General features: G+C 49.0%; 7 protein-coding genes across 7 annotated transcripts; 3 read left to right on the forward strand and 4 right to left on the reverse strand.

Annotated features, from left to right (window-relative positions):
• Positions 1-714: 714 nt before the first annotated feature.
• UHO2_00321 (uncharacterized protein) lies at positions 715-4467 on the forward strand (the record flags this gene model as incomplete). Its single annotated transcript, XM_041556940.1, has 1 exon — positions 715-4467. The coding sequence occupies one exon, from the start codon at positions 715-717 to the stop codon at positions 4465-4467; it is 3753 nt and encodes a 1250-aa protein (XP_041412874.1).
• Positions 4468-4587: 120 nt separating this feature from the next.
• On the reverse strand, positions 4588-7581 carry UHO2_00322 (uncharacterized protein; the record flags this gene model as incomplete). Its single annotated transcript, XM_041556941.1, has 1 exon — positions 4588-7581. The coding sequence occupies one exon, from the start codon at positions 7579-7581 to the stop codon at positions 4588-4590; it is 2994 nt and encodes a 997-aa protein (XP_041412875.1).
• A 2262-nt stretch (positions 7582-9843) lies between these two features.
• Positions 9844-10755, reverse strand: UHO2_00323 (uncharacterized protein; the record flags this gene model as incomplete). Its single annotated transcript, XM_041556942.1, has 1 exon — positions 9844-10755. The coding sequence occupies one exon, from the start codon at positions 10753-10755 to the stop codon at positions 9844-9846; it is 912 nt and encodes a 303-aa protein (XP_041412876.1).
• A 1426-nt stretch (positions 10756-12181) lies between these two features.
• UHO2_00324 (uncharacterized protein) lies at positions 12182-13477 on the reverse strand (the record flags this gene model as incomplete). Its single annotated transcript, XM_041556943.1, has 1 exon — positions 12182-13477. The coding sequence occupies one exon, from the start codon at positions 13475-13477 to the stop codon at positions 12182-12184; it is 1296 nt and encodes a 431-aa protein (XP_041412877.1).
• A 784-nt stretch (positions 13478-14261) lies between these two features.
• Positions 14262-15388, reverse strand: UHO2_00325 (uncharacterized protein; the record flags this gene model as incomplete). The annotated part of the gene is made up of 2 exons (XM_041556944.1): positions 14262-14825; positions 14894-15388. 2 exons carry the CDS (start codon positions 15386-15388, stop codon positions 14262-14264), a joined length of 1059 nt encoding a protein of 352 aa, XP_041412878.1.
• Positions 15389-15629: 241 nt separating this feature from the next.
• On the forward strand, positions 15630-16064 carry UHO2_00326 (uncharacterized protein; the record flags this gene model as incomplete). Its single annotated transcript, XM_041556945.1, has 2 exons — positions 15630-15827; positions 15918-16064. The coding sequence occupies 2 exons, from the start codon at positions 15630-15632 to the stop codon at positions 16062-16064; spliced, it is 345 nt and encodes a 114-aa protein (XP_041412879.1).
• Positions 16065-20318: 4254 nt separating this feature from the next.
• UHO2_00327 (uncharacterized protein) lies at positions 20319-21284 on the forward strand (the record flags this gene model as incomplete). Its single annotated transcript, XM_041556946.1, has 1 exon — positions 20319-21284. The coding sequence occupies one exon, from the start codon at positions 20319-20321 to the stop codon at positions 21282-21284; it is 966 nt and encodes a 321-aa protein (XP_041412880.1).
• Positions 21285-21785: the final 501 nt, after the last annotated feature.

The following is a 21785-nucleotide window of genomic DNA, read 5'->3' on the forward strand; positions in this document are numbered from 1 at the left end:
GTGAACCTCTCTAATCATTTGCATGGTGCATTCAAGCAGAGCTATGCTGTCTACTCTGGGTGGCATCTTGATGGCAAAGTGCCTTGAAGCTGCTGAGCTTCAGACTCTTAATCAGTTGAGAATTTTGGCACTAAGTTACTGCTGAGTCATTTTTGAGTGCTATTTACATAAGCATATATATATGTGCATGCTTGGCAGTCACCTTCAGCCTGTGCCAATCTATGACTAGTTCACCCCTCACATTGCTCCTAAGTTGTCATGGTAACACCTATGCATCCCACATGCATAGCCACCAACATGTGGTTTCATATCATCAATAGTTACTTGCCCTCTGCAGACCCCATAGGCTCTGTTTGGTTCCAACGTGTCTCCAACCATTGTTACATCTCCCTCAACTCTTTTTCTTTCTTTTTTTCCCTTCTTTTCTTTTTTTTCTTTCTTTTCTTTTCTTTTCTTTTCTTTTCTTTTCTTTTCGGACCTTTTTCTCTTCTTTTTCCAAAATAAAATCCTGGCGCACGTGACCATTTGGCAGCAACGCGCCAAAACACGCAGCTGAGGTGCTTTTTGGTGTGGAGGACTGCAGGGTCCCAACATGTCGCTTCTTCTCGATGCTCAATGCCAAGTTGAAGGCTTCCAGGTGATCTTCTCGACCTTTATCACGACTCCAACACCGCTCCTACATTGCATCCTTGGTCACGGAACAAGGCTACAAAGATGATGGACGCCTCACTGCCAGCCGATCAGAGCGGCCTTTCCGATCTTTCGGCAGCATCAATATCCAGCATAGACCCTTACCTCGGTCCAACATCACCGATACTCGACCAGCGACCTCCATCACCCACTATCTCAGCACGACAAACCACATTTCAGCTCGACCCAGCAACACGTATGCCAAGCACATTTCCAGCCGCCTTCACTCCCTCCCCCGCTCCAAGCTGCACCAAAGCCCCCCTCAGTTCAGCTCCAGCATGGACTCCGAGCCCAGACGCATCCGGGTCTCGATCCAGCACACGTAATCCCTCCAGTCACAGAGCATCTCCACGGAATGTCGCAAACGAAAGTGTTGGCTCCAGTTTGGGGACCTTCGACTACAGCAACACATCTTTCAGCGAGAGCTTCTTACGTCAGGCTGGAGCGCACATGTTAGCTGGTCTGGATGAAACAGAACAGCAAGCACCAGCATCTACGTCGCCCAGATACAAGACTTCGAGTTCCCCGACGGTGACAGTTAGACCGGTGAGGGTAGAGGCGGATCCCAGGACACCGTTTACGGGAAAGAGCTTGAGGACTAGGATGGCGGAGGCGGGGATGATGGATAGTCCTGCTTCTTCTGATGGGAGTAGTAGTGTTGGGTTTAGTCCTAGTGTGAGTGCGAGGATGGTTGCTGAGTCACGGATGGAGCCATTTTCGAAGGAGGGGGGTGATGGATGGGAACAGGAAGAGGAGAGGGAGAAGGAGGGAGCGTGGCCAGATTCACCAAAGGTAGAAGGGCAAGTTATGGTCGGGTCTTCGTCGAGGCCAAATCCGGATCGATCGGTTGATGTCGAGTCGCAGTGTCGACAAGAAGGGCCATGGGGCGGCGAGAGCGCGAGAGACCAGCTGGAGGAGGAAGAGAGGGAAGAATGGCAAGAAGGACTATCGATGGTCCTCGAAGAGTCTTATGTGGAGGACGCTTCTCAGCTGCCATCCTCTCCTCTTCTGCAACCCAACATCTCTCAAGCATCGGTCAAGTCTGTCGATCGAGCAAGCCCGTCAGTAACGCGATCTCAAGCTATAGCTTCGCGAGATGTACCTTCAACACCATCTTCTCCGGCGTCGGAACAGGATCGTTCATCCCCTGCTTCCTACATCGCACCATCACAACGTGAGACAGACCCTGAGCCGCCGTCACCTGCACCGCACGAAGCACCCAGTCAACCCATCAAAGGTCAGAACAGTGCATCGGCATCACCATCATCCGTCAGCTCACCTCAAACAAAGCCTTCCACTCCAACCACACCACAATCGCTACCACGAACAACACACACCCCACGATCCTTCGCAAGACTACGCATGGTTACCCCTGCTCGCTCTTCCCCTTTATCTCGGATAGTCAACTTTACGCCTTCCTCTGCTGGGTCTACTTCGAATTGGCACAGTCCTGCAAGCCAACGCAGCGGAGGCTCGCCGGAGAAAGGTGTTGATTACCCTACAGAAGGGGAGAAGTCGATGACATCTTCGCAACAAGCAGGACTTTGGAAGGGGGCAGATACATCAGAGAACTTACATGACGAGGTTGCAGTTCAAGAGGCATTAATGGACGACGAGGGTAAGCAGCCTAAGGCCATCCCACAGACACCGAGAGACAGCAAACCAACCGATCAGGCAGCAGCACCAGGTACACCATCGAAATTCTGGTCACCAGCAACGTCAGCTTCTTTTGCAACTCCTGCTTCGTATCATTCCTTAGTGGGGGCTTCTGCACCTGTCACACCTGCCGAAACTTTCGCATCGCCAGCATCTGCAGCTTTCGGTACGCCGCAGCCCGTCCCCTCACCAACACCAGCTGCTACACCAGCAGAAGCGAAGAGAGAAACAGAGCAGCCTCAGCAAGACATTAACCAACTTCAGACGCACGAGGAAGAAGAAGAACCGCTGTCCTCATCATCTTGTGGTTCGTCCACATCCTCTTCCAGTCATAAACAACAAGGCGATCTCTCGACAGCTTCCGCTGCCTCTCGACCCGCTTCTCCTTCACCCAGCACCGACAAGGAATCTCGTCCCGATTTCGCGCTCGCCTCGCAACACGACTCGCCCTCCGCTGCTAGATTCTCGCGCTTACAGCTATCCCGTCTCCCTAACCACACCTCCCTTACTATCCCAGCCGCCCTCGCCTCGGCCTCGGAGCTAGCTACGGTAGCCAGCGCATTCGATAGCTTCACCAATCTCGCCGAAACCCGTGTTTCTCGCCTCCTAACCCAACTCAGTGCATCCACTGCGAGAGTTGCCGAGCTTGAAGAAGCGCTCGAATCCCACGAACACCACACCGCAGAGGTAGACCAGTTACGGTTGACCCTAAGTGGGCTATCGGCGCAGTACGAAGAGTTGGTGGAAGAGGCTGATCGGAAGGATAGAGAGATGGTGGTGTTAGTGAGGAAGTTGAAGGATCAGTTGAAGTTGAGGACAGATGGGGGCAGGGTGGAAGAGTTGGAGAGGCAATTGGAGGAAGAGAGGAGGTTGAGGGAAGTCGAGAGACGGGATTATGCGGTAAGGATACAGGGTGTCCTTTCTGGTCAGACTGCTTCAGCAACAGCTCAAAACGACGTAATGGAGACTGAAGCTGGGAGGAAAGAGGTAGAACGAGCAGTTGAACAGGCGAAAGAACAAGTGAGATTGACGCTAGAGAAAGATTTCGAGATCAGGCGGGCTATGGAGCAACGTGAACTTCAAAAGCGTATCTCTGAGCTCGAACTTCAACTTGCACCCAAGACCGACGCAAAGAGGGAGAAAGAGGAGTTGCAAGCCCAAGTCGAACAGCTGACCTCTGACTTGGATCGTCGGTTTGAACAACTTTCCGATCTTCAAGAGGAACTTGATGAAGCAACGCGGCTCAAACAGGAGGCGATAGAGAGGGCTCAGCTGCTGGAAGAGAAATTGGCTGTCGCTAACAATCGCTCCCACAGTAGCGGGCAGGAGGAGAAAGAGGAGCTGGAAGCAGAGCTCAACACTCTTCGCGAAACACTGGAAGAACAAGAAGAGAAGATCTTGCACCTGGAGGAGACTCTAGCTCTGACTAGTAACCGGGTCTCTGCACTTATTGTTGAGGTCGAAACTCTCACCAATCAGCATTTGGAGACGCAGAACTCCCTCTCAACTTCTCAAGCTAGGGTTGCCGAGCTAGAATCACACATCCTACGACTCAAATCACAACTTCGGACCCCATCAACACCGCAGACTCCACAAGTCAAGCCAGCAAACGAGTCCGGAACAAGTGTCACGCCAGCAGCTGACAGAGTCAAGAGACTAGAACACCAACTAGCAGACTCAAACTTGGAAATCCTCAAACTCACTCGCGCCAACGATGCACTACAAGAAGACAACATCAACTTTAGCATTGCTCTGTCGGCTAAACAGTTAGAATTGGGGATGGTGAAGAGAAATGCTCGGTTTGCATTGAAGAATGCTCAAGCCCAAGCCCAGGGGAATGTTTCGATGGGTTTGCCGGTGAGTAAGGCACAGCCGGCGGTGAAAGAGAGGAAGGAAGAGAAGAGAGAGATCGATTTTCCGATCGCACCAAAGGGTGAGATTGAGGAGAAGAGGGGAGATGATAAGGAGAACCAACAGCCGCAGCAAAATGCACAGTTAAGGGAGGTAAATTCGGCTAGACAGCACGCCAGACAGTTATTGGCTGCGCGACGTGCTAATGGCGCCGTCACTGCTGGTGATGGTGGACAGGAGAGAAGACAGAGACTTGCGCTCGCAGCCTGAGACCCGGTATAGGCTTACTTGCTCATAAGATATTCTCGCAATCATATAGCCTTCCATTCGTTGATCTATGCTTGTTGATTGTTCTAGAGTGATGATGTGTAATCCTGCAATGTGGCTACGTTACAAAGTCCTGGGAACGCTGACCTCAGTAAAACTCTGCACGACATCCCCAACCTCCAAAGCCTGATATCCCTCAAAACTCATCCCGCATTCCGTACCCTTCCTCATCTCCGTTACGTCCTTTTTCAAATGTTTGAATTCTTCCAACTTTCCCCGCCAAACCTCTTTCCTCTCTTTGCCTCTCAGAATCCGCACTGAGTTCGGCTTTGTGATTGTTCCATTAGTAACCCTGCATCCGGCGATCTTTTTAAAGCTCTTCCCCTTGACGTTGATGTCAAAGATCTGACTAATTGTCGCTTCACCCTGCACTCGTACCTCCATTAGGGGTGGGAGGAGGGAAGATACTGAAGCAGAGATGGTTTCCATCAGGCGGTAGATCACGTCCGAGATGATCACTGGGACGGGGTTGGGTTGTGCACGTGCTGCGGACTGGAGGACTGACTTGGACGGGGTCACGTTGAAGCCGATGATGGTTGCGTTTAGGGCGGAGGCTTTGGCGATGTCGGATTCCGAAGGTTCGCCGGGGGTGGCAGAGATGATTTTAACGCCTGCTTCAGAGTTGCCGATGGAGGAGATGGCTCCGACGACAGCTTCTACTGTTCCGGAGTAGTCGGCTTTGATGATTACGTTCAGAAACTTCTTGCCCGCACTGGAGGAATCAGAGGTCTCTTCAGAGCCGTCAACTACGTCAGCGCCACCAGAGGAGGTGAAGGCAGAAGGGTTGGAGGCACCTTCTTCCATAGCAGCAAGTACAGCCAAAGGATCTTTCCCATCATCAGCTGCAATTCGTGCCGCTCTTCTCCTCTGCCTCTCTTCAAACTCTTTCCTTGCATCTGCTTCGTCTTGTTCAGCCTTGATTCGGCGCGATTCGTTGATCTGTTCCACATCCGCCATCAACCTTTTTTGCTCGTTCACCTGTTTCCTGTTCTCTGCAGCCTTCTTACAGCTATGTTCGTTCAGTCCACCTAAAAGTAAGTCGCCTGCGATGGGCAACTCTCTCCATCCAGTAACCAGCACCGGATCTCCTGGCAAAGCTTTCGCCAAAGGTCGACCTAAAGAATGCAAGATCTGTCGAACCTTACACCATGCCGTACCAGCTACAATGTACGAGCTCTTCTCCAGAACACCACGCTTGATTAGAACAGTAGCGACGTTGCCCCTGCCCTTGTCGACTTTGGATTCGATCACGTAGCCTTCTGGCAGCCCAACACGTTCAGCGCGCAAATCTGCAAGCTCGGCGAGTGTAGCAACGGTCTCTTCTAGCTCTGAAAGACCGTATCCTGTCTTACCTGACACGTGTACACAGGGCACGTCTCCACCCAACTCTTCCAGCTCAACCCCAGCAGAGAGCAACTCTCGCTTGACGCGCTCCGGATCAGCATCTGACTTATCGATCTTGTTCAACGCAACGATCATCTGTACGGGTGGCTGAGTGACAGTGTCCCCCTCTCTCGAAGCTTCAGCTTCAGCATTTGCCTTTTTGACCAAATGAATGACCTCCTTCGTCTGCGGCATCACTCCGTCATCTGCAGCAACGACGAGAACAACAATATCCGTCACCATGGCACCACGACTTCGCATAGCCGTAAACGCAGCGTGACCGGGCGTATCGAGGAAAGTGATGGTCTGAATACCAGAATAGCCTTTATCTTTGCCCTTATTTTGCTTGCGGCCGGTGATGGGAACGGAGAAAGCACCGATGTGTTGTGTGATCCCACCTGCTTCGCCTTGTGCGACGGAGGTGCTGCGGAGTTTGTCGAGGAGGGTGGTTTTGCCGTGGTCGACGTGGCCCATGATGGTGACAACGGGCGGTCGGAGTGGGAGGGAAGCAACTTCTTCCGGAGTAGCGGGCGGTGGGCGAGGGTAGATGTCGAAGCTCGCGTCGTCATTGGGGATAGCAACAACGTTGAGTTCTGCTGCGATCATTTCGGCATCTTCGAATTTGAGCATGAGGTCTGGTCGAGTGTCTTCCATCCCGAGCTGAGTCATAACATTTTGGACTACGCGCAACTTCTTCTCCATCTGACCGGCAAGCATGTTGACCGATATCACGGTGGGGAGGAAGACATTGCGTTCCACTTTGGGCAAAAGTTTGGGCTTGGTGATGGGTTTGAGGTCCGAACCAAGTGCAAGAGCGTCCAAATCGGCACTTGCGGAAGAGGGACGAGAAGAATGGCGGGAGTTGCGGTTGGATGAAGACCCTGCATCTCGACGTGGGCGACGCTCGTATTCGTCTTCGGTCTCTAGCAACGATCCTCGACCTTCTTTCTTCTTTTGCTTTGCTGTATGGTGTCGATCTGACTTTTCGATGCCGGTTTTGCCGACTTCTAAGAACCCTTCAAACCCGCCTCTTGTCGATGCTGGAGTGTCCCCATCCGCGACACTCGCTTCATCGAACCTTTCTGCACTTCCAGCACGAGATACCTCACCGTCATCGCCATCCTCCTTAGCTGGCGTAGCATTCCTCGCTCTTAGCCTGGACACAGTTGAATCTCTTCTGGCAGCAGCCGCCGCGGAAGATCCACCAGCGCCATCCAACGGAGATGCTCCAAACTTGAGCGAAGCAGACTCCTCGTTCCGCCTCTCATTGTTCCTCAGCGTCCAATCTTTCGGCCTAGGTCCACGTTGATCATTCCTATTCTGACTCGACCTGGGCTTTGCATTCGGATGCGGAAGTCGTTTCCTCGTACCATCAGGCGCAAAGCGCTGATTGCGACTGTACTGGCTTACAGTGTTCCCACCGCTCGACTCTCCTAATCTTTGTCTCGATGGTGTTGATGCACCTCCTTCCTCTCTCCGAGGCCGACGATAATCGGGTCGGTCGTTATTGCTGTTGTTGCGGTTTGGGTTGTATGGTCCGTCTGCGCCACTTCTACTTGACGCAAGAGTGGAGGTGGAAGAAAGAGTGCGAATGACAGAGGTGGATCTGCTGAGAGAAGCCACTACTGCCAGCCGGGATGAGCTGGCTAGTGCGAGTGACTTTCTGGAGAGCATAACGAATGCCCCGAGTGGTGGAATAGACGACGATGGAAGAGGTGGAGTGTGGAAGAGCTTGGGGCCCTTTCTTCTGGAACGAAAAAAAAAAAAAAAAAAAAGAAAGAAAAAAAAAAAAAAAAAAAAAAACCGGAGCTCGGTGGTGGGGCGAAATTAGCCGAAGATTTCCACAGAAAAGGCTGAGGAAAAGTTGAGGGAGACGCGACAACGTAGGAATCCCACCCATTGAAAATTTTTGCAGTCAGTCCCAGTTGAAGTTGAAGAGAAAATTTTGCAGTTAGGGGGTATCAATTTTCGAGTGTTTTTAGAAACACGTGTTTCTCGATTTTGACGAGTTTTTATTTCGCACAAAAACCTTACATAAGCTCACCCAAAGTTGAAAAAACACATGTTTCTGAAAACATGCCTCCAGACCCAATAAAATGTTGAATATAAACGTCGTTTAGGTCCCGATACTGGCAATCGGGGAGAGTCTAAGTACGATGTCACTGCTAGTTTATAGACAGAAACAAATATACTCAATTGACTTGGGGAATGTGGTGAGAGCCTAGTGCTCTCTGTGAGTTATATATACATGTCAGTGGCACTTGCCTGATGTGGGGGTACTACTACTTCATGGTCTATCATGACAATGAGTGGGACTGTGTTGCACCTGATTTCTCCTGAGATCTACTTGACCTAATCTATGATCGAATCGGTAGCTCAACCAGATCAGCCCTATCTGATCTTCGATCAGATCGGCTCCATGTCGTTCTTTTACCGTCTCATTGGATCATCATTTTCAGCACCCCCCCTTGATCCAACATTCTCCAATGAAATGGTCAATCCAAGTAGTCATCAAATGTGTGTGAGCATTGGCGTGGTGAGTGGCTTCATCAAGACATCAGCCAAGTTTTCACAACTCTGAACAGGAGCAATCACAAGTCGTTTGTTCGTGATCTCGTCATGCAGGAAGAAGTGAGCTATGTCAATATGCTTTGTCCTCTTGAAGTGTTGAGGGTCATTTGCTATAACCCGAGTGCCTGATGAATCACTATGTAGGACTGGTACATCTTGATCGAAGGTAAGCTCTCCATCATGGGAATAGATATTCGATGTTCCGATACTGACATGTATTCCTGTCATCTTCAACACTGGTTGATCCAGTTCTCGCAGGAACATTGTGGCCCATAAGAGCTCTCTGGCCGCTGTCGCCAATGCTACGTATTCGGCCTCTACCGAGCTGTTTGCCACCATCTGTTGTAGTTGTGAGGCCCAGCTGCATGTGAAACCGTCAATTGTGAAAATGTAACCAGTTGTCGACCTTCTACAGTCATGTGATCCTGCCCAATCACTGTCTGCCCATCCTGAGAGTAATGGTCCACTGCCCAATGTTCTTGTTGAGAGGCCAATCCCTATCGTCCCTTTCAGGTATCTTAACATGCGCTTAGCAGCCGCAAGATGTTCTCTGGATGGGTTTGCTACGAGCTGTGCACATCTACCAACTGCAAATGCGATATCTGGCCTTGTGCCCTGAGCTATCCACAGCAGTGATCCTACAAGTGAGGCATAGTAACGAGTCTCTTCAGCACTTGCTATGCTTCCTCCTCGTGGTTTGAGGGAGTTGATGCTCTCCATCACCAGTGTCGAGGCTGTCCAAGCCTGGTCCATTCCAAACTTTGCTATGACACCCTCGACATATCTGCTCTGATCGATGGAGAGCGTGCAAGCTTCTTGATTGTAGCTTACATTCAGCCCGATAATGTGAGATACATTTCCTTGATCAGTGATGCTGAACATGCTCGAGAGTTGTTGACATACAGACTGTACTCGTGAAACAGTTGCTCCGATGACAAGTAGATCATCTACATATATGGCTAGGAGTATCATTGCATCCTTTGAGCCACGTGTATACATGCATGGTTCTGCTCTACATCATCTGAAACTGAATGCTTGTAGTTGTTCATCCAGTGCTGCATGCCACAGTCGTCTGGCTTGCTTAAGACCATAAAGGGCTTTCTTTAACTTATAGCATTTTCCTTCAGTCTCTTTTACTTCAAATGTTGGAGGTATCCAGACATGCATGTCTTTGTCAATCTTTCCATTCAGAAATGCAGTGCTTACATCGAGTTGTATTGCATGTAAACCTTATCGTCGTGCAATGGCAAGCAGTATCCTGACTGTTTGCAGATGGATGACCAGGCTGAATGTCTGATCATAGTCCAGACCCTGGCGTTGAGTGTATCCTTGTGCAACGAGTCGCGCTTTGTACCTTGTCGCTTGTCATTGTGCATCAAGCTTGAGTTTGTAAACCCATCGAATGCCGATTAACTTGCCGCTCTTGGGAATGTCAACTAGCTCAAAGATGTTCATCTTGTGCATGCTGTCCATCTCGCTGACCATGGCTTCCTGCCATTTGTACCAGTTGTCGTGAGTCTTAGCTTCATTGAGGGAGAGTGGTTCCAGCAGGATGCCATCCGCACTGTGTATCTGCTGTCCACTTGCAATGAGGGCAGTGCTGGTCATCACGGTGGTCGCAAATACCATACGATCTAAGTGGTGATCGCTGATGGTGGGTGCCGGTGTGTCAGAGCATGCTGTGGCGAAGGCCATGTGGCTGACAGGACCGGGCGACTCTGTGCGAGGTGTCTCGAGCATGGAGACGTCGTCATACACGTCTGCCATAGCATCACTGTGAGGGGTTTTGAGCAGTGATGTGCCATTGAGAGTGCTTGTGAGGTCCAGTAAGTGTTTCCCCCCCTTGGACATCGTCACCTCCAGGTCTGCTCTCAGATTGGCAGCAATAGCATCAAGGTCAATGACGATCTCCCCGGCCTCTTTGATGGCTGTCATCATGCGATCCCACTCGTGATTGAAGCTTGGGGGTTCCGAATGAGTTGCCAAGTGTCGTTGATGAGAGTATGGCTGCAGTGAGGAAGGTACGACATCATCCGATTCTGTCTCATCTGATGTGGGATCAGGAGAGAGCCAGGTGTAAGATCGCAGGAGATCATGGTTGCTGACGAAGATAGGTGTGTGTGGGGGGGGGGGGGGCGACAGTGTCTGATGGTTCCAGTTCCGAGAAATGGATGTCCCTGGTAACGACGACATGGTCAAGCTCAGGTAGCCAAACCTTATGGCCTTTGATTGCATGAGGTGCATCTGAGAAACCCAAGTATCTCCCCCAGAGGGCATGTGGATGGAGATGTTTGCTCATGACCGCATGGTCTTGGAGCCATGTCAAGCAAGTGCTCCCTCTGAGTACGACATATGCCACGCATCTGAAACGACGTATGTGGTGTAGTTCCGGGCGTTTTGTGTAGAATAGCTCATATGGAGTCACATTGCCATGAGTACTGCCTGCTAGTCTGTTGTGGATGAACGCCGCCTGTGCAACAGCATGGGGCCACCAGCGCTCATTCATTCCTGAGTCATACAGTAGACTATGTGCAATCTTCTGAACGGTCTGGATGGCCTGTTCAGCGAAGGCATTGTCCATATGATGTTGGGTGGGTGAAGCGGTTATCTTCACACCTGTTGATGAGCAGACGTCTCGAAAGGCGTTTGACCATAGCTTGCCTTGGTCAACCCTGACTTCCTTGGTTCCATAGTCAATGATGACCTCTGATGGTTTCCTATGCATGGCGACATGCATTTCCGCTAGCCACCATGCGGCTTCTTGAGATGCCTCCTTTTTGTTTGTCAAACCCCATACCCAGATCATGCCTGAATATGCATCGTGTATGATGAGCATGTATACAAACTTCTCATTACCACGAAGTGGTCCCATCACATCCATCGAAACCAGCTTGAGTGGTGTTTCTAATCGCCTGGGGTGAGCAGTATTCTTTGCTGTGGCTTTGCTACACACACATACATCACATAGAGTTCCAGTCTTGGTGGTGGTAAACAATGGGATATCGTGCAAGAGGGTCACTGTGCATGTCCGCATGATGGCGTCATGACTGGCATGACCCAATCGCTGGTGCCAGAGATCTGCTTTATTGCAGGACCCATAGGAGTGGGTCACATTCACCATCCTGGATGTGAAAGCAAGGGAGACAGAGGGCTCGGGCATGCTGTCGTCCCATATCATCATGGCGACGGCAGGGTAGCCATCCCCACTTGTTGGTACACCAATTGCATGTCCGTCCTTATCCTGTACCGTTATGACCTCTTTCTCAAAGGTAACTTTTCCTCGTGCATGCGTTACCGACTTCATCCCGATAAGGTTTGTCACAAGGCCAGGTACAAGCAGACAGTCTTTATAGATCATTTGTTCCCATTGCCGCTTCTGAGGGCTGAAGCTCAGAAGGCTGACTGTGCCCCCCATCTTGGTGGCAACCAGTTGTCCTCTATCAGCAGTAGTGATGCTGACTGAGCCCTCCATATCCCTCCAACCTTTCCCGTGTCAAGAAGAGTTGACCATGACGCAGGATGCTCCTGAGTCAAATACAAAGGGAACGAACCAGGGAGGTAGGTTAATGGGTGCCGGTTTAACTTCGGTAAAGAAAGCCAAGACCAGTGCTGCATCCTAGTCTTCCCGGTTCCCTTCCATAGGCAACACAATGCAGGTGTTTGCATGGCCTTTGGGTGTCACTTTGATCCTTTCTTGCTTCCATCATGCATGGGCTTCGGCATCTGGGCATCTATTAGCCACGTGGCCAAGGTCCCCGCAAGCCCAGCAGTTAATCAATGTAGCTGCTCGCAATGCAGTAAGTTCAGACACCTTGGCTATAGGGGATAGATGCACAGGCGCACTCTCAGCGGCAAGCTCATAGCACTGACTTAGGATGTCAGCTACACTTTCGGCTGTTTGATCCTTTCCATTGAGTTTCTCATGCAATATAAACACTGAGTTAAATAGTGCATTCTTGTCTGAAGGTAGGGCGTGCTTGAGTGTCCTGTAGTGATAATCCAGTGTCCAAGGTTCCTGTAGGTATGTATGAAGCTCCGACACATGGGCTTCCCATTTGGTTAGGAAGTCATAAGCATGACTTCCAATCTGGTCCCAACATAACCCATAGGTGGCGCTGCAGAGCTCGTATTCTTTAGCGGTGGAGTATGCTTTACACTTGTTTAGTGCCCATTCGAATAGATCTACAGCGATCGGTATTGGTCGATCGCCATATTCGGCAAAGTATTCTGTGCACAACTTATTTGAGAAGCTATGCATGATGATTGAGCTAAGTATAGAATCAGCATCCTCAAAAGTCACCACCTTTCGGTTGAGAACATTTCGTGTGAAAGGGACAACCGACAACAAGGTGAATATCTTGCATTGCCAAACATGCACGGAGACTTCCCTCGGATCGAGGAGGTCTCGTTTGTCCCACTTCATTCTGTCATTGAGGCCCGAAAGTACCTTGAGGTGATGGTTTATGATGGCATTAAGCTCTGGAGTAGGCCCTGGCGTAGCTTCATACCCAACGAGATGACAGCTGGTGACATTTAAGTCTAGAGTGGGAGTGTTGCCTCTAGCTGATGTTGGCGCTTCACTCTTAACAGGGTGGTAGTGTCGTTCAATATTCCAGGCAGCTTCGACCAGACCCTCGATCTTGAGGTCAAGTATACAGTTCACATCCCACTCCTCATTGGCGAGGAAGAGGACCACTCTAGCTCGCATCCCTTTACCAAGTTCAATTCGGCTAGCGAATGGGCCGAGGTTGTGCATTGCTTTGTAAAGGCTACTAACACATTCGATTAGGATGGATAGAGGTGAGATGGTTTGTTCCTCATTGCCTTCCCCCATAGCATACTTCAGTAGTGTGCCATCTTTTGGGGCAGTAGGGGTACCATAGGTTTCATTCACTATCTCTCGATTGAACCTGTTTTGGAGGATCTTCGGCAGACGTGGTAGGAGATCATGGATTGTTTCAACAAAGTCGTCATAGTCCAAGTAGATTGGATTAGACATATTGAAGGGGATACTTTTCATTGGTGTTGCTGATAGTGCGAAGGAGGCTATCAGATTGGGCTCATAACCTGTTGAATATAAATGTCATTTAGGTCCCGATACTGGCAATCGGGGAGAGTCTAAGTACGATGTCACTGCTAGTTTATAGACAGAAACAAATATACTCAATTGACTTGGGGAATGTGGTGAGAGCCTAGTGCTCTCTGTGAGTTATATATACATGTCAGTGGCACTTGCCTGATGTGGGGGTACTACTACTTCATGGTCTATCATGACAATGAGTGGGACTGTGTTGCACCTGATTTCTCCTGAGATCTACTTGACCTAATCTACGATCGAATCGGTAGCTCAACCAGATCAGCCCTATCTGATCTTCGATCAGATCGGCTCCGTGTCGTTCTTTTACCGTCTCATTGGATCGTCATTTTCAGCATAAAATGGACTCACTTTTTTTGTCACTCTCCAAAATGATGTCCATTTGCATGATAAATCTTCACATCATATGAACACACCTGTGACATATATGTTTGGTCTCAAGAACATTCAGCATTCATTGCACAAAGAAGCAGTACCAGAAACAAAGTGCATTTCATGAAGACAAGTGCAGTGAGATGGTACTGAGAAGATGCTTTTCCTGACCATCACAGTCTAGAGCATCGTGGTCTTGGCAATTGTTGATTGCCAAGACTGGATGTCAAGGCAATGGTCCTCCTCATTGCTGAGTGACCATCATATGCATCATTTCAATGAATACATTGCATTCCTCCAAGTGAACACGTTCTTCTCACTCCCTTTCCTCACACTCATGCTGTAACCGCAATTCTTCCTGCTTGGTGCACTCTGCTTCTTGCTTGGTGTGCTCCTGCACAAGCTTGAGGCAAATTGATAGGCTTTCTATTGAAGATTGATAGAAAGCCTCTGCAAGGGAATCCCACTTCTGTTCAACATTGTTACACTTGTGCTTGTAGCCATTTGCTTGTGAAGATGAGGCCCAGTTTGAGAATGTCGACAGACTTGAGACCAGGGCATCCAATTGGATGGGATGCAGGGGTGGTGTTGAGATGTCAAAATCAGTGCAATCTCCAGCATTACTGGGAGCAGCATCCACCAGGTCATGGATTGGGGGTAGGTTCCAGGCATGCACTGCATGGTCGAGGTCTGCATTGCTGAATTCCTCCATGGGATCACCACCAGGGAGCACATGATCAGAATCCTCATTGCCAGTAGCATCCAGGCTAGGTGTTGTGAGGAGGATGGCTGGCCCTGCCAACACACATTTGTTCATCATCTTGTGCATCTTCTCAAACCAAGGATACTTGGCTGAGAGAGCAACCCAAGACATGTAAGACTGTAGAGAGAAAGTGTCAGCAAGTACATATTTACAAGTAATATAACCAATGGTCTTAAAGTACTTACAGGATTCATTGCATCCATGTCCTTCAGCAGTGTTCCAGCTCCTGTAAGCAAGAGAGCTTTCTTCTCCTGATGGTATGTTTCTTGAAGCCAGCATACCTTGAACTTGATGTGAGAGGGATCAACAGACCTGGCAGGGAAGACCAACCTGCTGAGGTCATGATAGACTGTATCCTTGCAAAGCTTGTTGGCAGGCTCATTGGCTTTGTTGTGATGAGAAGGGAGAATTGTGCACTGATATGACTCATTGATGTAGATTGTGTCTACAAGGCACTTGATGTCCTGAGCCTGCCAGACAAAGTTCTTCTTTGCCCCATTGTTGGCAGGCCTGGTGGATTGGGTGGAAGGTGTACCAGACATCCAATTGATTGGGGAAGTGACAGGAGAAAGCACAGGAGGTGCACCTTGTTCTTGCTCTGTGTCAGATGGGGGAGTTGGAGAAGCAGGAAGAGAAACATCCCAGCTTCCAGCTTCAAATACTTTGTTGATGAATGACATGGCACACCAGTGTGATGAAGTAGTCAAGTTGAGGAGGTGAAGCAAGCAGATGCACATCCATCTGCAAACATGCACACTTTTCAAAGGTGTGTGCAGCACTCTATGTGCACAATGCTTTGTGCAATGCTTTGCACCATCTTTCTTGCTCCTCTCTCTTCCTTCTTCCTTCTTCACTGACACCATCACCTTCACCTTCCATTCCAACCATAACCCCCTTCCCTTCCTCATGGTCCTCTACACCATGGTGCACTTCAGCACAAAACAGGACCAGCTCAATAGCATCATTCAAACTCTGGAAGTATCATTGCCCACTGAACTTGATCAGTATGCAGAAGAGTTGCAAAACCTGGACTTTGATATGGATGATTATGATAGCAGTGTCATGGGCCTGAATGCTCAAGAAGCAGGAGGGTCACTGGTTCATATGGAAGGAGCACAGGTATCGGAGATCTAGTCGATACCAGTAGAGAGCATGGTCGTAGTGCAGTCTCCATGGAGACCATGGACTCCTATGGACTCACATGCAAAGGAGGACCAGGCCCATATGCGAGGAGGGCCAGGCACAGCCATGAAGAGGACCAAGCTCAAGGAGCATGCAGACAGTTACCACTCAGGGGCTCAAGAGACAAGAGTCAAAGGAACTGTCACCAGTCAAAGGAGAAGGAGCAGTGTATAGGAAACCGGAAAGCAGGTCCTGAGGAGGAGGAGCAGTGTCAAAGGAGTCAACACCACTCAGGAGGCACAGGGGTGCCAAGCAAGCAGGATAGCAAGGAGGAGGAGCAGTGTCGAAGGAGTCGACATAGCTCAAGAGGCACAGGGGTGCAGATAGCTCAAGGAGGACAGGAGTGGTGCTAGAGAGGTCCCCTGTTCAGTACTTGATGAAGAAGGTACTCTCTGGAGAGAGAGCAGGAGCAGCGTCGCTGGCAATGCTGTGAAGAGGTATATAACCATACTTTCTCATCATCAAAGGTCGAGTGGATCCTCATCCACTCTACACACACCATAACTAGTTATCACTTCAGCATAAGTATATATTAGTTCCAGTCAGCATAGTAGCAATCTATCAAGGTGTAAGCGATCGCGCGCCAGAGACTAACTGAGGTTGATTGAGTAAGGTCTACTCGATATGATTTGCCTAAATGTAACCAAGCGTCGTTGCCTAGTAAGTCATGACTGACTGCCTTGAACACTCCGTTCAGAGGTTGCATGGCACAGACGTTGTTTGTTGGTGAGTGGGTGATACACCCCCCCCTACAGTATGAGTGTTTGTAGTACTGTTGATATTGCTCTTGGACGTTGTCTGGACCATGATATGCTAATCACCTACAGAGGACAGGAGTTACTGGACTGCTGGTGTGAAACACTGCCTACAATAACCGACTGGACTGCTGGTGTCGAGCAACACTGCCTACAGCAAGGGACTGGACCACAGGTATTGAAGAACACCACCTACAGTAATGAACTGGACTGCTAGTGTGAAGAACACTGCCTACAGTTGTCGACTAACAGTGATACAACACACATGTTGAGAGTCATTGCAAGAGCACTGCTATTGCGATGAGATGTAACCAAGTAAGTATAGAGTAAGTAAAGTTAAGTTTGTCAGAGTGGATACTGATCCACTCATATGCTATGGTAGAATGAGAGTATTTATACATCTGGTTGGTGTTTTCCCTCGACACCTATCCTGCTCCTCTTGAGGGGCCTTTGTCCCCTGTTAGGCACTGCCTTGTCCTGCTGGCACCAACCCCTTTGATACTGTGCTCCTACCTTTTGCTCGGCATAAGGGTTATGCAACACTGCCCTCTCACCTTCATGCTCTCCTTCTGCCTGATGTGTGATGCCCCCTTTCAACACAGCTCCCTTTTGACTTTATCTTGTGAAACCCCTTTGAACCTCATGACCATACCCCCTGGTCATGTGGTCATGTCAGCACAGTTCTGTCTCGACTTGTCTTGTGAAACCCCTTTAGTCACTTGTTGAACCTTGTGACCCGACCCCTTGGTCATGTGGTCATGTCGGCACAGCTCCAAATACTTGTTCAGATCGGCCGACTAGTTGAAGCATGCTGATCCAACTGACTCCGATGTCGGCACAGCTCCGAATACTTGTTCAGATCGGCTGACTAGTTGAAGCGTGCTGATCCGACTGACTCTGATGTCAGCACAGCTCTGAATACTTGTTTGGATCGGCCAACTAGTTGAAGCATGCTGATCTGACTGACTCTGACTGATCCCATGAGATTGATCTGGATTCCTGGGGTTCAATTGATCTCATAATTCATGTGCACTGCCAACCTGATTAATCTCATTGATCCCCGATGGTTTTTGGCTCTGAACAATCTGGTGCACCCTTCATATGTTGATCTTCTGTGCACCCTTCATATACTGCTCCATTACGCGACATTACCATAACTGCCGCTGATCATTTGGCGCACTCTCTTGTGCAGGCCAGCCGTCCCTGTGACACAAGGTTGCTCCTCCTTGTAGTGTGTGTGTTGTATCACCACTACCTGATGTCTGAAGGCGGTTCATAGCAAACCAGCGGTCCGGATTAAGATAGAACCAAAGGCAGTAGTCCACTGCGGTCTGGGGATCACTTCAAGCATCAGTCAACACACTGGACACTCGTGTTGATGCCACCAACCTTATCATCAACACTCACCAACCTTATCACCAACACCATCAAGCTCATCATCATCAACACTCACACCAGACCTTGGTGTCATCACAACCTATGTATTGATATTGATCATGCCAAGCTACCCCTGAACGGAGTGTCCACAGAGGTCAGCTGAAACCTATGATAGTATATACAACGAATGCCACCTGCTGTCATCGCACAACTTGATAGTTGCCGAGCAACTAGCTCATCGAGACTGATACCGAGACAATAGCTGTTGCACAGTTTGATAGTCACCAAGTATCTCGACAGACCGACCTGGGTTTCAGGCGCGAGACCCCTGACAAGCAGCTCTGACACTGACAATGGCCCAACACCTCTTTCGGCAGGCCTCATTTGCATGTATGCCCTCATTGCCCAGCAGCAATACTCAGTCTCATGGATTCACACACAGGGCCACTCTGAAAAGCTAATCAAGCTCCTGGACTGATATGCCATGACAAAGCCAGCCCTTTTCCAAGGCTTGGTACAAATGACACCTTTGGCTTTTGAGGAGCTGGTGAAATGCCTTCAACAAATGAAATCATTTAACTCAGGTCAGGTCTCAATTGAATGATGCAGAGAAATCCTGTCAGTGGCTCTTTACTGGCTTGGGTGATCAGGAAATGGAGCCAGAGAGCATGATGTTTCCCTGCAATGTGGCTACAGCATTGGAACTGTGATAGGCTGGACCAAACAGACTGTCTGCAGACTTCTCGAACTCAACAAGGAGGTTATGCAATTTGCATTGGAAGCAGAGAGGCAAAGTGCTTCTGCATGGGTGCAAAGGACTACTGGAGTAGAGGAATGGGGAAAAGGCTGGCTTGTGGTTGATGGTACTCATGTACTGCTTGCATGGAAGCCAGGGATGATGAGCCAGGAGCACTTTAGCTACAAGGGCTTTTACAGCATGAACATTGCCCTGGTCATCCTACCTCATTCTCTTTGCATTGTGGAGTCAGTTCTTGGACAGCCTGGTAGTGTCCAAGACTCAAAGGTTTGGACTTCAGGCAGAAACATCCTCAAGAAACCTTGATTGTACTTGGACAATGGTGAGTTTATCTGGGTTGATGGAGGGTATGGTCACTCTGCCTTCACAGTTGGACCTTTCTCACATATAGCTGCTGAGAAAAGCCATGACCTGCATTTCTTCAACCACTCTCTCTCAAAAGTCCAGGTCCAGGTTGAACATGCCATTGCCTACCTCAAGAATCGATTTCAGTGCCTGAACAGGTACAGAGGGAACATGTATCATGTCAAGGATCATATGACAGCAGCAAGGACTATCCAAGCATGCATTGTTGCCCATACATTTGCAAGCCAATATGATGGTCCAGACATGGTTGCTGAACTCCTTTGCCCATCCTTCTCTGAGGAAGTAGTCCATGATGTTGTTCAGACTCTCAGCACCGACCCGAGCCAGAGTGGGAATATGCAGAGTCAACAGCAGACAAATCAAGCTCAGTATGAGGAGGAGAGCATGGCAAGTACACAAAGCATGATGCAGCCTGCCTTGACATGACTTCACAGCTCATTGGCACATGATCTTCAAGAGCAAATGTTTCAGGTGCTGTTCACTTCCACTGGCCAACAGCAGGAGGACACAACCACATGCTCCAGGCACCACAAGAGGACAGCCGAGGACTACAATGCAATGTTGGCATGGGGCCAGTTGTCCAGGCAAAGTCACCAATTGTCAACACCTTCACATCCCTAGCACCTGTTCATTTTCATCCTTAGTGAAATGTTTCCACAAAAGACTTGATTGACTATGACTGTCTGTAACAGTGTGAAGCACATGCTAACATGATACTGACAAGCTTCAGTATTAATAACATATGTGTTAAAACAAACCAAATGTCACATTTGCTGCAGATGTGTTTTTAGAAACATGTGTTTTTTGGATCCTTAAAAGGGGTGTTCAAAAATGGGAAAAAGAGTTGAGGGAAACATAACTATAGTTGGAGATGTGTTGGAACCGAACAGAGCCTATGGGGTCTGCAGAGGGCAAATAACCATTGATGATACGAAACCACACATTGGTGGCTATGCATGTGGGATGCATAGGTGTTACCATGACAACTTAGGAGCGATGTGAGGGGTGAACTAGTCATAGATGGGCACAGGCTGAAGGTAACTGCTAAGTATGCATGTATATATATGCTTATGTAAATAGCACTCAAAAATGACTCATGAGAAACTAAGCACCAAAATTCTCAACTGATTAAGAGTCTGAAGCTCAGCAGCTTCAAGGCACTTTGCCATCAAGATGCCACCCAGAGTAGACAGCATAGCTCTGCTTGAATGCACCATGCAAATGATTAGAGAGGTTCACACCAACTGGAATGAAGACCAAATCTTGGAGTGTGCCTTCTCTATGATGAACCTCCAACCAAATACCAGCCAAGTCGAAAAGATTCCTAAGTCAATACACAGCATTGTATCACAGATCATCAAGCTCAACAAGAACAACTGGGCCATCTGGGAGCCCATGTTTATGGACTGCATATGGCCCATCAAGAATGCAAAGCAGATCCTTACTGGGGAAATATCTAGCAACCACACAGACTATGATGAAGAACTAAACAGTCACCTGTTAGGCCTCATCCTGTCATCATGCAACCACAGTCCTGAGAGCAGTATTCATACATACACCATTCGAGAACAAGGCAAAGAGGAACAACTTGGCTCCACACTGTATAAGAAACTCAAAGCAGTGCTCATGATCAATGACAAAGTCAAACTGTCTGCAATTCATGACCGAGTGCATGAGATCAAGCTAGTACACCAAAATGTCATCAACCTTGGAAAGGAACTAGATCAAATTTGGAATGATGCTGCGAGGCTGGGCAGTCACATGGATGAAAAGCTCAAGAAGTCCATCTTGTACCATTGTGTCAAAGATGACTGGCTCTATACTCAGACAGTAGACTCCCTTAAAGCTGCACAGCCAGGCTGCAGCTATGAATATGCCTACCATGCACTCACCAAGAAACATCAAGAAGCTGAACTTTCTGGCTGTATCCAAGCTGCAACCAGACTCACCAGCAACAAGAATATAACCAACCAAGCCAGCGGACCTAGCCAAATCCTAAACCAAGAAGGCTACAACAGAGGCAGATGTGATCCCACAAACCCTAACAAGCCGGCTAAGTGTTACAAATGCAGGCAACCTGGGCACATTGCAATCAATTGCATCAGCAGCCAGGAGCGAACTTCTACTCAGCAGGGATAGGAATTCAGGTGCACCCTTTTCATAAGCAACACTGGCAACCATAATCAAGGCAGTACATGGATCCTCGACTCTGGAGCTACACATCACATGGTATGTGATGAGGATAAGCTCATTGCTCCAATGCCAAAGAAAGGATCCATAGATACTGCTGGGCATGAACAGTTGCGAGTACAAGCAATAGGAGATGCGACCTTGCAAGTTGGAAATGTCAAAATACCCCTCACAGATGTACTTTACATTCCCAACCTTAGCAAGAACCTATTGTCTGTCCCAGCATTAACTGAAGATGGTGCACGAGTGATGTTTGAAGAATCTGGAGCTACAATCCTCCAACATGACAGAAGCATGGTTAAGAGCAAGACCAACCGATGCCAGAAAAGATGGGAAGTTCACAGCGACTCCCTAGCAGCACAGTGTCATGGGCCTGGATGCTCAAGAGCAGGAGGGTCACTGGTTCATATGGAAGGAGCACAGGTATCGAAGATCTAGTCGATACCAGTA

The sequence above is a fragment of the Ustilago hordei genome, assembly GCF_900519145.1.
Source record: "Ustilago hordei strain Uho2 genome assembly, contig: UHO2_contig_01, whole genome shotgun sequence".
Taxonomy (NCBI): domain Eukaryota; kingdom Fungi; phylum Basidiomycota; class Ustilaginomycetes; order Ustilaginales; family Ustilaginaceae; genus Ustilago; species Ustilago hordei.